Source organism: Liolophura sinensis, chromosome 1 (genome assembly GCF_032854445.1).
Source record: "Liolophura sinensis isolate JHLJ2023 chromosome 1, CUHK_Ljap_v2, whole genome shotgun sequence".
Taxonomy (NCBI): domain Eukaryota; kingdom Metazoa; phylum Mollusca; class Polyplacophora; order Chitonida; family Chitonidae; genus Liolophura; species Liolophura sinensis.
The window spans coordinates 54,245,435-54,262,262 of NC_088295.1; the positions used below are offsets into that span (position 1 = coordinate 54,245,435).

At 39.9% G+C, this 16,828-nt stretch overlaps 1 protein-coding gene across 1 annotated transcript; it reads left to right on the top strand.

Moving 5' to 3' along the window:
* The first annotated feature begins 573 nt into the window (after positions 1 to 573).
* LOC135473388 (cyclic AMP-responsive element-binding protein 3-like protein 1) lies at positions 574 to 15,849 on the top strand. The gene is given in 12 exon segments (XM_064753242.1): positions 574 to 993; positions 6,894 to 7,077; positions 9,335 to 9,616; positions 10,693 to 10,866; positions 11,958 to 12,010; positions 12,012 to 12,115; positions 12,289 to 12,355; positions 12,546 to 12,607; positions 13,090 to 13,183; positions 14,146 to 14,280; positions 14,282 to 14,336; positions 15,130 to 15,849. Coding segments are annotated over 12 exon segments (1,509 nt in total). The 5' UTR covers positions 574 to 897; the 3' UTR covers positions 15,333 to 15,849.
* Positions 15,850 to 16,828: the final 979 nt, after the last annotated feature.

Consider the following 16,828-nt stretch of genomic DNA (forward strand, 5'->3'; position numbering starts at 1 on the left):
TGTTGTTTGACTTCTAAACAGCACATGCACACCGAAAGGTAAATGTAACTTCGGCCGACATAATAAGAAAGTAACGAAACTCTATGAACATTTGCCGGGTCCAAACATCGAATGCCAAAAAAATTAGCATATATATATATATGGAATTCGCTGATTGATACTAATATACTCATAGAACTAAGTATCGGTGTGTGGTTTGTACATCACCGGTATTAAAGATCATAACATACTGGATGTGCTATACGTCAAGCAGTGTAAGGCCCCAAAATCAACAAAACGCACCATGCTGACAGCAAGTTGTGAACTGATGAGCGGAATTTAAACAATTAGGCGGGACCTCCACTGAGAGGCCCCTGTGGATTCGCTGAGTTAGGCTCAGTCATCTCATGATGTAAAGCTAAGCGTTAATCCACCGATCAACAATAATATAACAACATGTGCTTTTCTGTTTATAATAATTTATTCAGGACCTGTGCGATCTGATTGGTTAGCAAGCAAGACGTGGCCATATAGCCGTGGACCACAGATAATAATATTCATTCGCCGAAAATACGTCACGGACGAAGTTGTGCGACACATGGACTATACTGGTCTGCAGACAGTACACAACTGTCCATTGTAATACATACATCAGAGTGGTGTAGTAGAGAGCGTGGGAGTTCTTATTACGTGGGGTATGCTGTGAGCATCGTGTGTTACTGGTTTTCATCGCGGAGTGTTACAGTGGTGAGGCGGTCGCTCCTCACTGACACTGTAGTAAGTCTGCCGTCAACAGGTCAGCTGTGAAGTTGGCGAAGTTCGAAGTAAAGTTTATGTAGACAGAATAACTGTCATTTCCCCGGCCTGTCTAACCCTCGGAGTTTCTCTGAGGGCCGGTGACGACTCTGCTAAACGACCATGGACATTCTCGGTACAGGACGATGTGACTTCAGTCCGGAGGGCGACATGGGCGACATCCTGGACTCGGATATGTTCGGTTCGCCATGTGGGCTGGTAAGTTTATCTTGATCACTCAGTCACGCTTTACAGATTTAAGCCATCAACGGTGGTTGGTCGTGAGAATTAAACATCCCTGATGTACTGCACAGTTCAGTTCTCTCTGTCAGAGGTTTTAGATGCCGGATTCTCTCTAGCATAGAGGAAATAATTGCATAGTCTAATAGCCATATGGATAGATGATGTTCAGCCATGTGAGTGTAAGCCGGCGTGTTTAGACAGACCACATGTTGGTAACGCCCATCTTCACAGTGACGCTCTACATGTCAGTTCTCAATAGATATGTATTCTATTGGATTCAAGGGTGGGGCCCTGTTCCTCTTTGTATACATTGCCCATACGAGTGGTTTAGACCAGCTGAGTTGAATGTAATATTCTTGTAATATCAAAAATCTAGCTCCTTAAACCGATGTAGGCCTGCATGCTTTCAAGTTTCTCTCCTGTCATTTGCATGGCCGTATGAACTTTGCTTACGGATGTACATGTGTGAGAATTAAGAAAGACAGGGACCCTCCCTTAATAGAAACCTGTGGACCATGACCTAGATATACCAATACTTTATTTCACAGTTCAAATAAAGAGTAATGTGAATGTATAAGTTTTATTGTCGCATAGCAGCAGAAGATCTGTCATACCATATGTTATCTTGTTGACATATGCTGTATCAGGTACATGTATTTTGTATTCAGTGGTGCATGGTAGTCCCTTTGAGTGAAGTAAAGGAGAAGAGATAGGGAGGAAGGAGGTTTTGAGCATTGGGTTAAACACCCAAAACAATCATAATTCAAATATATAATTCAGTGGTGGGGGTGGGGTGAGGGGGTGGGGGTGGTGGATGGAGCTTACTTGAACATTATCACCATCATAGCTTGGGAATTAAATATATGCTTAAATTTTTCACTGCAATTATGTAAATGGCTAAATAAAAATGTACATGTTTTATGTTACGTGTGCCTATGCCACTGTATGGCTTAAGCAGAGTTTGTGATTTGAGGGGACAGAATTGTGTTGGGGCTTATTTCATGTAGTTTACTTTACCAGATGTTTAAGTCCCAGATGAAATATGAGTGAACTAATAGTGGTTTGTCTCTGTGGGAGACCTGTAGTTTAAGTTTCTGTCAGCCTGTGGTAATGTTAACCATGTGTGAACTGTTTAGAGGAAATAGCTGAATGAAGTGCTCACATTAAGGCGATTCTAGGACATTGTTTATATTACAAGCATCCTGCATATGATAAACACAAACATATCGAAGATAGTCTTGGATGATGTTTGACATAGGCAAACTTCAAGGGTTTTTAAACACATTGCATGTGGTATCTACAATATTACAATACTGTTCTTAAAGTAGTTGTCATACACATTTCTGTCCATTATTCTTCAAGGGCTAAGTTGACAATAGACCCCAGTCATCTCCATACGAAATGCATTCCCTTTACCAAAGCTAAAAAAAGTTTGCCACTTAAAGGAAGACAATTGTATTGCAGGAAGTTGCAAGCTTTTGATTACGTGGAAATTTTTGTGTAGGTCTGCCTGCAGTATTTATTTGTTGTTTAATGCTATACTCAAGAACTTTACTTTTTATGGTGGCGGTCAATTTTATGGGTGGAGAAAACCACTGACCTTGGGCAAGTTATTAACCGACTGTGCAACATTATTTATGGAAGACAAGTTGTCTTAAATGAATATTGGACCATGTAACTGACTGCTTAAGACAGCTTATTGTCATCACATCTCCATGAACAGTGACCGCCGGAAATATAGTTCTGTTCCCAGTCCAAGGCCTGGGTTGAAGCCTGCAGTATTTGATCAGTTAAGGTCTTCATTTATGTATATCTATCTTGAATGGGCACTTTTCTGTTTTACAAATTTTGCATTCAGTTTGGTTTATAGTGACCTGCTGCTTCATGCAGATAACTCAGTAAGTGAAGCATGACTGCTTATCACATTCAGTACATTGATAGTAGATATATATATATATATATATATAAGTGTGTGTGTGTGCAGGTAAGGTATGCTGATAAATCTCCATATCTAAAGTCATCTAATGTACAGGTAAATTTAATGCAGGAAATGTATAAATGTGAGGTGCTAGCTCAAGGTAATCTAGTCACTGCACATTGTATTATGTTAGCCCATTTCGTTTGATTCATCACACTTCCTTTAGTCTTCCAATGATGTCTTGAACTAGCGAGTATGCATACTGTACCCCATGACTGATCAGGTATATGTTTTTAAGGGTACACATGTAGCTAAGTGATTAGTGTATATGGCCTTGGGTGATGTCTGGGCTTTTACAAGTAGAGCTCCTCCAGGATCAGAGGACCATGGCTGGTTCTCGTTAAAACCTGCTCCTGGCTGGTTAATGTCGTCGCCATGGTTTTTACATAACTGGTTACATGCTGGTATAGGCGTTTGGGCTCATTAAACCTCAGTCAGTCTTGATATGTGGGAACATTTTAGCACTGTCAATACAGGTTTCATCCATATCAGTAGGTTTATACAGAAGAAAAGAATGTTGCTGTCAGAGCAGTGTTCAGTGACCCTTCATACTAGGAGTCATGCGGAGGCCTCCTAGACTGGATTACCCTCTGGTCAGCATGACAGAACTTTGACCTATTTCTTCTGGTCAGGGTGATGGACATTTGGCCTACTTCAGTCCATGGTTTGCTGCAAAACCTTTCTTGAACACTAATAAACAAAATTCAGCGAATTTTATTACATGGATTCACTTCGAATTTGTACCACTGGTACTGGCTTGCAAGCGTATGTTGTGTTATCTTTCCTACCCCAGTGTTGATCCTATTCTAATGGGAGATTGGTTTCTCCTTGTTAATGCAAAATGTTTGCCTTGTGGGTGTCCATGTGTGTTGTGCTAATTGTATCTCTGGGTAAGTCTAGGACAGACAGTTAAGTCTAGGACAGACAGTTAAGTCTAGGACAGACAGTTAAGTCCAGGACAGAATCTTATTGATGCAATTAGTCTTGACTACAGAGGTCATGTCAGGCATTGGAGAGATGTTACAGAGGTCAGGAGCTAGCACAGATGGACTGTTAACTAAACAAAGAAAATGCATGCCATATCCAGTGGTGGATAAATTAATCTTGGGTCTTGACCAGGATTAATATCTAATATTTTGACTTGTTCTGTAGGTCAGTACATGGTCACCACCCACATTCTGTGACAGGTTAAGTATCCTTCAATATGCTGGTCTAACCATGGGTTTTGTAACAAATTTCGCTCAGAAAATAAGCAAAGGTCATGTGGATTTACATGTGATAAAATCAGGTCATGTGGATATAGAGATGCATGTATGTGAGATAAAATTATTGTTGCTGTTGACTGCAGGGTTGATTAACAAGGCCCCTAATTACCTGTACATTTGTGTTATCAGGTTATTTATTTTATGGCAGCAAGCTCTTGTTGGAAGCTGATTATTATTGGCTATCAATTTAATGACATTCAAATCAACTGTCGTCTTTGAAGTGATGCCAAATTTAATGACCAACTTTGAATGTTCTATCAAGTTTTAGTTTACGTCATAAGAAACTGATTCTGTGAAGAAAGCATGTATGCAAGTACTAAGTGGTACAAGATTGTAGTGCAGCTGTGTACACTACACAGCTGATTATCCGGCTATCTACACTCCTACAAATCTAATAATGCTGAGGCAATGACTTCACACCCTGTGTAAATTCAATTTCTATACCCTGATATTTTCTGTAAAATTGTTACAAAGAATTAAGGAACGCCATTTTGGTGATCCTGCATGTGGTGTCTGGGCCTGCAGAAACATCTGGACTGGAGACATGGCTATGTGGCAGACTTTTCTAAGGTACACAGATCTGGCCTCAGCTATTTCCTTAAGCTGTCTCAGTGGCCTCTTTCTGCTGTGCTCTCACAGTTCATAGCCCCCTCAAACATGTGGTTTTCATAACCTCCAGCCATAGACTTTGTCGCAGTCTGGAATGTCAATCTTGAGCCACAAGTGGTTAGATTTAAACTGTACAGCAAAACCATCAGTCTTGTGAGCATAGGCAGGTTGCTGCAGCTGCAGTTGAATTCTTTTTTTTTTTTTGTAGTGAAGAATTTTGTTGACATATTGCACCAGTATGTAAAGGGAGGTACATGCCGTGGTTATTAGAGAAAGGTCTGGTATTCTTTTACCAAAAGTACGCTGTAAGTAGAGACCTACTTACACAGGCATAGTCTATATACTTGCTCACTCACATGTGGGCAGTATATACATTTACTTGAATGCATTTTTTGGTCCAGTAGTGTAGCCTATGACCAAGATTCAAAATTTTACAGTACAAAATACCCTTGTGGGTAAGGTTCATCAAGCCAACGTTAATTGTCAATACCAGTAATTTGGGTATACAGTAAGACCATGTGTTTGAGGGCGATTCAGCACGCCTGCTCACTCAGCTGATTTTTACATTTTTACATTGGAATGGTTGTGAGGTTCAGCTATTTCCTGTCTCTGTTTGTCTTATTGAGGCTGTCTGCTCGGCTCCCATTGGTCTTCAGACCCTGTCTGGTGCCATACACCTGAGCTACTAAACTACATGTATGTTCTAACAGATGACAAGACCGTGTGACATTTCCAGTTAGTATATGTGTCTGTATGGCGAGGCCATTGATGAAGTACATGGTATGCGTCATTTCTATTATGTCTGCGTTGGACAGTGCTCAACATTTTTTTCTGCTCTCTTGACGTTGCATCATACTTTGCATGAATTTGGTGGTAATTAAGGATTTTTTTCTCTCCTAATATCGTCATGTGTGTATATAATTAACCTTCAAGCAGTACGTAACGGGCCCCAAAGTTGTGACAGTGTCAACGTGAATTAAATTTATCCATAGTTATATCAGTTCATTTCTATTTTAAGTCTAAGCACACATACACGTTCATAGGTGCATGAGGTTGTCTGCATTATCGCATTGTATAATTGATAGGTCTGAGAGATAGGATCTGGAATTAAAAAACATGCTGCTTATGGAAACTAAACAAGGTTATACTTTATCCTCTTATCACACTGCCTGGGGAGGTATTAGATTTTGAGAAAGGCAACCACTTGAATGAACAGTCCAGTAAGGAAGACAACATTTGTTATCCCATGCAATAGAACGGACATGGCCATACCTCTGAGATCTAGTTCATTTCTGCTAGCCCAGCTTTCACAATACAGTTCTCTACTCTTGTTCATTATCATAGAGCTTGAATTTTAGTGTCACCTGCGAAATCCTTACGGGGTCAAAGCTGTATGCTACAAAAGCCAATTGCATTTGATGTGAAGAAATTTCAAATTCATGTAACCACATTGTCAGTAAAAAAGTAATAACCATGCCTTCACAGTTTACACAAATGTAACTCGTGCATCCACTGGGACCTCATCTGAACTTTGTCGGCGACCATTTTGGAATAACTTAGCTCCGTTTCTCAGGTCTCAAGTCAGCTACAATAGACACCGTCCAAAAGCTCAGGTAACATTTTGGAAGAAACCTCATGGTGATAGACAACATGTTTAGGAGTCTAAACTTAAAGTATTCTTTCATTAATGATTAAAAGGAACTAATAACGAAAAAAAAAAATAAAATAAAATAATACAATGATAATAGGGAGAGCTGCTGCATACAGCCGAACAACACAATCTTGTGATTTAAAATGGTGGTTGACGAAATTTGCATACCGACCGAACCAATGCGACAGGTCCATTTTTGCTGATTGTGAATGGTGGACAGCAAGATGACATTAAGTCAAAATTTAGTATCAGAGAGTTCAGAAAAGCCTTGTTTTTTATCTGCAAATTTTTTTGAAGCCCGGACATGTACATAAGTTATCATTGTCCAGTCACATACTGTTGTTGTTGATATCTTTATTTGTGTCCCTTTCAGGCAACAAATGACACATACATGGATAACGATTGGTTGAACAGCTTGTTCGAAGACCCCGTGTTGAATGACAAGATGATTACCGAGGCGGTTCAGCCACCGCGCATCCAATCCGAACACAGCTACTCCATGCATAATGATAATGTCTCGTCTTTGGAACTGCCCAAGCTGGAAGACTTCCCAGATGGTAACTATGGTTACGCTCACTGTATTCAATTGTCGTTTGTGCATTAATTTCAAACAGTACAGCTACTTTCAATATAAAAAGTGATTTCTGGCAGATCAGTTGCAAAGTTAACCGTGATCTTTTCTGATGGCACACCTGTGTATTACAAGGACAGATCTGATGTAGAAAATTTGAGCTTAATAGAGGTTGCAAAAGGTTATCTTCTGAATTGAAAGGAGACCTTCGATTTTTTTTCAGATGCAATCAATTAATCTTAATCTGTTGTGTGTGCTACCTCCTGGAAAGTGGCAACATTCCAGGCCTTTGAAGGTTTATCTAAATTGGTAATGCCACTATCAATAAATTCGGGACTGGTCACTTTGAACACAGAAATAAATGTTCAGAATATAAGCCTTAAATTCATTCTGATTGGCTGCCTTTGATTCTTTTTTTCTCCACCCATAGCACTTCACTTAAAGTTTGTTCATCGGTGTATGCAGGATATGACATAGTTCACACAGATAGTTTATAGATTGTTTATATAGGTTTGGGTAGATAAAGGTGCATGTCCAGGTGCCAGCAGGTTGAGAATTAAAGCCTGCAAGAGAGACTTTGTTCCTGCTGATAAGGTTTTCATGGCTTATCAGTGTGAACCCTAACTACATACATTCACTTCCTTTCATAAGCCTTGTGGTACTGCGTTACATGTTTCAAATGTTAATGGGACGAGCAGTTGTCTTCTGTCACTTGAGCATATTATTTGTGATAATGTCCTCTCTGACTTAAGTGAAGAAGAGTCAGTTAATTCCCTCAAGGCTTAAGATTTAAAAACGCCCAATTGTTGATGCGTAAAGCTACCGTTCCTCTGGGCTGTTCCGGGTTCAGACGGGGAAGTTGTGAGCAGAGTCAGGGTGGTACAGAATTGTTAGTGTGTACTGGCCTGTGACCAGGGCCTACAGTTGTTGACAGTTAGCCTGGTGAACCAAGTAAGGAGGACAGAGTGCCCTGCTGGGTTCAGAATGTCCTTCACACCTGGGTAACCAAGTACCCCCGTAGGTAGCCTTCAGCCCGTGCCAGCACCCTGATTGTTTCAAGGTACAGGAGATGTTATCACTGCTAGGAAGTAACAGGGCACTACAGTACACCTCACTCCATTGTTCACATTTTGGCTTTTCACAAACATGTCTGCTTTACCAGACCATGAGATTTTGACTGGCACTCTGTTGCTGAGCCAAGTACCAATAAAATAACAATCGAAAATGCTTAACAACAGACAGTCCAGGTTACTAAGGAGGTTTTTATGCAGATCTTTGAAAATAAGCAAATAATACAAGTAAGCCAGGGTACTGTCGAACATTGTTTGCTGTATTTTGCTTGTTTGTATTTCTATCTGGATTGACTTCATCATGACGTCCAGGGAGTTTGACACATCTGTTGTTGATTTTATCACTTTGTAGAAGTGTTGCAATACTGCAAGCTATGTGTACCATCTGTTGTTCAGGACCTTTATCGCATAGGATGTGAAATTGATTATTATTAGTTCGATGGATTTCATTAATTACTGGGTGTGGGAGATACGGTAAAGCTAAGACAGCTGTGACCGACGACTGATCCAGTCCCCCACAATCAATTCTCCAAACTGTGTACACACCTGTTGATGTATTGATGATCTCTCACTGTTGATGCATTGACCATCGTGGATTAGACATTGGACGATCCTGTCACAGAATATGTGGCTGTACATTTGAAATGCGCACATTACTTGATGCTGATATTAAGGACAAATGCCAACAACTTCAGTTAAACACTTAACAGGTTTCAAAAAAAAAAAATATTGTGAAGTAATTTATAAGTTTTTGAATTTTGAGTATACAAAGTGTAAACTTGAACACCTCCACATGCATACTGTAGAGATGTGTGCAACAGGAACAGAAAATGCAGTCCTCTCTGCTTCTATCTCCACATTCTCCCTTCATTCATGAGTAGTATTATACTTTATACATGTATATTTACGTATATACATGTAGTCAGAAGAAGAGGTTAACACAACACCTGGGACATCCTGCAAACAGGTGTAGTGTATTATGTCACCTTGCACGAAGTTCCCTTGTTTAGTGAATGGCCCATGGTAATTCTACACGTACAGCTCAACTGACCCAGTGACCAAGCATCTACACCATACTACGTGCTTCACAGGCATTTTTTATGGAATTTAAATAATTTTGACCATCAGTTTTGTTATCTAAATCATAAATGTGACGCTTCTGTGTTTTTATAGATATGGAAACAGATTTTTTTGGAACGACCAGCCCTTTAGATCTGAGCCAGAAATCTGCATGTCCCACTGATCTGATCATCAAACAAGAGCCAGCCTCGGAGGAGTACATCTTGTGTCCCGCCAGCACCACTTCCACTCCTGTCACCACTGAACACAAGCTCCCAACCATTGTCTTGGCAACTGCTGCTAACTCCATCCGCAGTCCTAAATCGGAGCACGTGATGCTTCTGAAGACCGCGAAGACTGAGCCAGGAGACCAAGATCAGTCTTCCTCAGATTCCGGTAAGATGGCCGAATTGTGGCGAATGGTATGATGCAGAGGAGTCGCAGTTTAAAAGAGGGATGTGGCTGTTCTAAAATCCGACTCTTGTTGCCTACATGAATAATTGTGAGATCACATCACAGTATTAATGAAAAGACTGATCATATATAGCTTTTGCACTATGATATAGTTTATGTAGGCATTAATATAATCAAGCATTTGTATTTTAGTTGTTGTCGTTTTCAATGTGAATGCCTGAAGCCCCTCGTACTAAAGCGTATGAATGTTGTATTTTTGACTGAACTGAATGTATTCAGTAGCTTTGATGCAGAGAGTGTATAACCTGCTTTGATACAGAGGGTGTACAACCTGCTTTGATACAGAGGGTTTACAACCTGCTTTGATAGAAGAGGGTTTACAACCTGCTTTGATACAGAGGGTTTACAACCTGCTTTGATACAGAGGGTTTACAACCTGCTTTGATACAGAGGGTGTACAACCTGCTTTGATACAGAGGGTTTATAACCTGCTTTGATACAGATGGTGTACAACCTGCTTTGATACAGAGGGTTTATAACCTGCTTTGATACAGAGAGTTTATAACCTGCTTTGATACAGAGGGTTTATAACCTGCTTTGATACAGAGGGTGTATAACCTGCTTTGATACAGAGGGTTTATAACCTGCTTTGATACAGAGGGTTGATAACCTGCTTTGATACATAGAGTTAATAACTTCCTTAAAATGAAACTGGTAAAAGTAGATAATGTACTTCTAACTGCTACAGGACTTCAGCACTCGAGATGAAAAATCCAATACATGTAGACTCATCCTTTTTCCTTGTCTACAGTAAATGGCCTTAAATGTCACCTGAAAACGTGCATTTTAAACACAAATCGTGAAAAAAATATATTACTTTTAGTGCTGAGACTTTCCTGAAGGACATCCTCTTACCTCCCAAACAAACCTCGAGGCAATGTTCTAAGATCATTAGAATTCACAGAAGCATTGTACCTGGTAGATGCTGTATCCTGGCTTGTACATAACATCACATAGCTAACTACACGCACATGTTATATTGTGGTTTTGTGCTCCAGGTTACGACATGCTTCCTCCAACGCCTCCCAGCAGTGCAAGCAGTGACAGCGAGGGTAGTCTTAGTCCTCAGAGATCTGCGCCTTCCAGTCCCGTGAGGGAAAGCCCCTCCAAACATCATCCCATCTCCAAGGCATTCTCACAACCACTCTTCACTAGCCCAGTAAGTTAGTCAGGTATTCCTGCCCCTGGCATTTCTTGAAAACAAAAATATTCGTAATAATCATTCAGTGTTCAACTTGTAATGTGCTGTTTAATAAATGTTATCAAAATGCAGAAAGAACTCTGTAACTGATGGTTAATATTTGAGCACCTGGTTGTGGAGCTCATCAGAAGTAAAAAATTTAACTGAACCCTGAATTTAGTTTCATCGTCAGACCCCAGTGACTTTAATCCCTCCAGTTGACTGAGATTCGCTTGTAACTAGTCCCTTAAATAGTCATTCCTTTGCTAATCAATTTTAACAATTAACATATTTGTAATATGGTTCATTGTTTGGTTAAATTAGAATTAATCTTAACGTTAGCGGACAAATTATGACATCTATAACTGATCCACTGATCAAAACCTCACAGCGTTAAGAGGTGAAAACTGTTCAAGTTACTCTCTACTAGATGTGGTGGTAAGAAGGATAGCAATAGTTGTGTTCTTCCCTGAAACGAGGCAGCCGAGATACATCCTGTGTTTAAATTGCTAAGGAGAGGAAGATGGCAGGATATGAGATCATTTATCAGAGCATTTACACAGTAAAGGAACTGGAGATGAGTTCAACACTGTAATTTGATGAGCTAGGCCAGAGAAGTTAGTAATCTTATCTGAAACTTGATCCGCCCCAAGCAGTGACAAGATCTGCAGGACGCCCAAAACACCAGTTGCTTGGCAGTAAAGAATGCTGAACAATGGGTTAAATGATAAAATCATTTAGACTGGGGATTTGTCTGAAAATTTAGCTTAAAATATATTGTGACCAGCCTACTGATTGTGGCATAACGATGTCGTCAGTGACTGACATCTGTTAGAAGTGACATTGCACCTGAATCAAGCACACAAAACGTTCAACATATTTTATGTAATAGGAGATATATTCGTGTACAGTTAGTGGTACATGTAAGAAGTTCTTTATTAATTTAATCAGTGTTTTGCTCATGTCATACATGAATATGATTTTGTCTCTGCCCTTGAGCTATATCGGTTACACTAATTCTGTTCCATTGTTTTTTTCAAGGGTGTGTGATTATGCTTTTCCTTGACAGATTTCCGACATCAGGTGTTCTAATATTATCAGAAGAAGAAAAGAGAACATTAATAACAGAAGGGTATCCCCATTCCAGACAAATTACCACTCACCAAACAGGAGGAAAAAAATCTGAAGAAAATAAGAAGAAAGATAAAAAATAAGGTATGCAGTGAAGACATCACTTGTCAGTTTTGTTTGATACTAGATTATAAAGATCGACAAAGTTTGACACCACAAGGTCTTTCCGCGCTTTGAAGGGCTAGTTGCTTAAAAGAATTGGTTTTAAAAGTGCAACTTACTCTGTAAAGAATTTCTTTGTCATTCTGGTAAAGTTCTTTTTATTTCTTCCTAATTTAATCAGATCTCTGGCTCAAGAAAGTCGGAGGAAGAAGAAAGAATATTTAAGAAACATTAGAAAAAAGGTGAGTGCTTGTGAACTGTATGGAGGGTTTTCACACCGAAGGTCAAATTTGTCAAATCAATTTAAAAAAAATGTTTGCACAGCAATAATAGACTCAAAAAATAGTTTGGCTGTTGTGAAAAGCTAACGTTATGGAATTCCATTATTATGATTCTCTCCTGATTCATATGAACCTCTTATTTTATTCCAGAGTTGAGTCTTACACCCAAGAAAACAGTGATTTGAAGCGAAAAGTGGACAGCCTAGAGAACAACAATAGGTAAGATACCCTACTGTAGTTTCACATGTTTACTCTGCTACGTACTAGGTGGAATTTTGGTGATATACACGTGACTGTGGTCACATTGTACCTTCCGTAAACCTCGTCATTTCTTTGATCGCTGTTTATCACTGTAATCAAGAATTTTTTTTCGATTGTGTCGTGGCAATCAGTTTTGTGGGTAGAGGAAACCAAAATTAACTATTGACTGCCCTTTGCCGAGTACGTGGCTAGACCTCCTGACAAAGCTGATGAAGCAGTAGATGGATGTTGAATGCTTGACCTCAGTGATCAAGGGCCCTGACAGTTGTAGTCACCTATGGAACTGTCTTGTATCAGAAGGTCTCTTGCTAAGAGTGAGTGAGTGAAAGTTTTAACGTTGCTTTCAAAATATTTCCAGTTTTATCGCGAACTCTTGCTAAGAACATATTATGTACAGGTGATGTATAATGTTTTTGATAACACTTTTTTGTCATTGGCAGATCGCTGCTAAGTCAGTTACAAAAGCTGCAATCATTGGTTGGCAAGATCGACCGTCCGTCCTCCACAACCACTCAGACAGGAACAGTACTTATGGTGAGCAGTGTTTGATAGCTAAACACCCCCGACTCGTTGTCCACTAACTTCAGCCTTAACTTAGGCAAACCTTGCAGCACTGAGAAGTGTGATTTTGGGGGACTGCAGGTGTGTCCTTCAGGTAGAGATTGTATTGTAGCAATTGTAATAGCACCGTGTGTAGAGGGGGCTTGGCACCAGGCTGGCTTTAAAAATGTTTGGCAGGTTTGCTGTGTAGTGATAGCGGTGCTGGCATTATGTTCTTTGATTTATTGTCAGTTACAAGGCTTGTTTTGACTTTTGTCAAAATTTAAGGACTTCTACATTTTGCATAAGCTAAGTAATAGGGATTACCTTTATTTTTGACTGTATCTATCTTTTACTGAAAAATTGTTACGGTTTTGCATGAAACCCAAGGCTATATACAGTGTGTATATACATTTATCTTGTCATAATACCTGTCACTTGTTCATGATTTTAGCGCCAAGGGTTCAAAAGCTAAACATTTATATCCTATTTCATATTTTTACTCAAATCAAAAATATCTCTGTGGAATTGACGCCTGTTACCATGGTGGTGTAAAATCACATGTGATATTGAAATAACAAAGTCAAGTTTACTCTCATACTGTCTCTTTGACACACTCAACTCATTTTTGCGCAGCCATTCACATTGTTGTATTAAGAATCATTGTTAGTGTTCAGAAGTGCTTCACAAGGAGTGGTGTAGTTCAACACTGGGAAACACTGAGGAAGCAGTCTTCCTTTTTGTTTTAGCAAATGCACAAAGTTCACATGAGGGGGATGTAGATTTTGAAAAAAAAAAACGCTCAAGATTAAGGGATTAAATTCTGTGATCAGAATGCTGTTAAAGTTGTGTTGGTGTAAACGTGTAATGGCTGTTGTTTTCCTGGTTGTTGTGACTAACTGAGGGGAGGTAGAAGTGGTTTGTCCGTTGTAACACCTGTTGTTCCCAACCCGCAGGTGATGGTCCTGTGTTTCGCCATCTTTGTTGGGGGCTGGGCACCTCCGTCTATGACATCGGCTACAGCAGCCTGAACACGGCTGGCATCTCCTCCGCTCTTCACTAACCCCAAGCCTGTCCACCCGTCGCCCAGGCATGGGGCCTCAACCCCAGAATATACGCATCATGGAGTCCTACTCTACTCCAACCAGTAAGTACATATACACACCTGGCCAGCTGGAGAAGGGCAGGGCTGGCAGGAGGGCGTAGTGCGTGGTGATATCCACACACAGGCTGGGTTCAAAGATCAAAAACCGTGGTATTTTACACTCTGGTACCAACCCTGTATTCATTTGTGTACATTATTTCATGTCAGATCTGTGTCTAGTACAGCTCATTGCTTTTGGGTTTTTTTTCATTTTGTTCTTTTTTTGCTCAAGTTTTCTTTTCACTATGGCAACAATGAAACGGCTTATAATTGGAGCTCAAGGGCAAAAAAAAAAGAAAGAAAAAAAAAAACAGAACAGAAAAAAAGAAAAATAATTAACATACAACATTGAGTAGGTGAATGTGGGCTAAAGGGAGAAGTATGTGCTGGTATGTAGTGTGGAATAGCCTAACTGTAACTGTGGTAGTATTAGACCTGGACCTAGTTTTGGTGGTGGTGGTGGTAGTAGATTGTCAGTGTCTGGTTGTGGAGCTTATATTGAATGTTCAGATTCTCTTGCTTTCATTGTCCATGGTGCCTGGACAACAACAAAATAAGCGGTCAATGAAGAATTGTGCAGGTTAAAGGTTGAAGACCACTTGTCTGTAACCAGTATAATACCAGTGTATCTGTGCGTCACAGGCGGGATGGTCCAATCAACTTGGCAAAGACCTGTACTTTTTTCCACCGATCAAACTGCTATCATATAAGTAGAAAGATCTTGAGTATACTGCAATCAAATGAAATCAGTGGATTGAGGACACTGCTTGACTGTGTTGACATGTTGTTGTTGTAGAGAAGTCGCGTGTCTTGCTCTCCCTGAAGGAGGACATAGAGGATCTGTATGGACCACGTCTTCCCGACTCGGGCTGGCGACTAGAGAAGGAACAGAAGGTCGATCAGCCCCCGGTATTGGAGCCCCTAAAGAAGGAGAGCGAGGACAACAGTGCTGCGGCTGTGCCAGTTATCACTCTGGACCAGTCACCATGCCGACGTTAACAGACCGCACAGCTGCAAGAGATGCAAGCGCTGATGCACCCAGACATCTCTGCTCCTGCACACTTCCTGTCAGCTGACCATCTCCTTAATGGCACGACCGTCAACGAGTCGGCATAAGCTCCCTCTTATGAACAGAATGTTTTCAAAAGAACATTTGGGCATGTGGGGTGAGGATGTATAGTTGGGGCGAAAAAAAAAAAAACCAAACTGTATGGGCATTGTTTGTTCCATATATTGTCCTAGGAGGAGCCATGCTCTGTGTTAGTACCGATTTGCCTGTATACTACTGATGGGCTCCATTCTCCACTGTTGTTGAGATTTACTATGATTATACATGTATGTGATACTGTTAATCTATATAACCTGTTAATAGAATTATATCAGAGATGTATATTGTGGGTGCTCAAGTTGATACAGTGGGCCAATCACTTGTACTGTCGAGGGTTCGGACAGCGTGTCATCGTCATTTTATCATTATCTTGATCAAGCATTTACATCACAGATCAGACCAGTGGAACTGTTTATCTTCAGATTTCTAATTTATCTCCTACATGGCTGATGATACAACATTAGTTACTTGTCAAAGTCATGACGTCATCTTAGTATCAATGTTTTGATATGGCATGCGGCTGTCTGTTGTATTGCATGACAGTAAGAGAAAGGTTTGCCATGAAGGCTAGACTGGACAAAGTCTGCATCCCGTGCTAAGGTTAGCCCATCACTCCTTTACATATATATGTACTTAGGTTGGGCTTGTACATACATATATTTATGCGCTTATACAAATTTATTTGTTATGTTTGTGGTCAAGTTACGGTATCTGATCAACATCGTTTACTGTGCAGGATGGATTTCTGCTGGCTATGGGCCAGATATGAAAACCTAAGCTGGCCGTCATTTTGTACATAGCCTATTGTGCCTTATAAACACCTTGAATTGAATTTATGTTGGAATATAGATTATTCATGCTTTACATATATATACATTGTACGTTTACCTGAATGACTGCATGTAAATTGAACAGATTTTATCATTTTATCAATTGAAAAAAAAAAAATGTTCGAAATATGGTGAAATAGCATTAGGGTAAAATGCTATTAAAAACTAGTCACAACTTCTGTTTAGTTTATCAATAATGTCAGTCGTTCTTCAATATTAGCAAAGTTGGGCACTGGGTGACCATATACAAGCGGATCTTGTTAAAGACTAGGTAGATTGTTGATGTATATTAAGTATTTAATATGACAACAAAGGTTAAACCAAAATTCTGTTCTACGTTTTAGTTTGAGCCAATCTGTGGTTATTACATCATTTTGTCCCCATGCTGCTGCATCATGACATTCGACACACCCAGACGTGGTGAAAAGACAAATTAAATCATATTTTTAGGTCATTCAGTTGATTGTTTTTCTTTTGCAAATATATTCAAAACAAGCACTGTATCTGTGCCCATACCAGCATGTCTTTCCAGACTGGCTAAATGAGTCATATGGCTG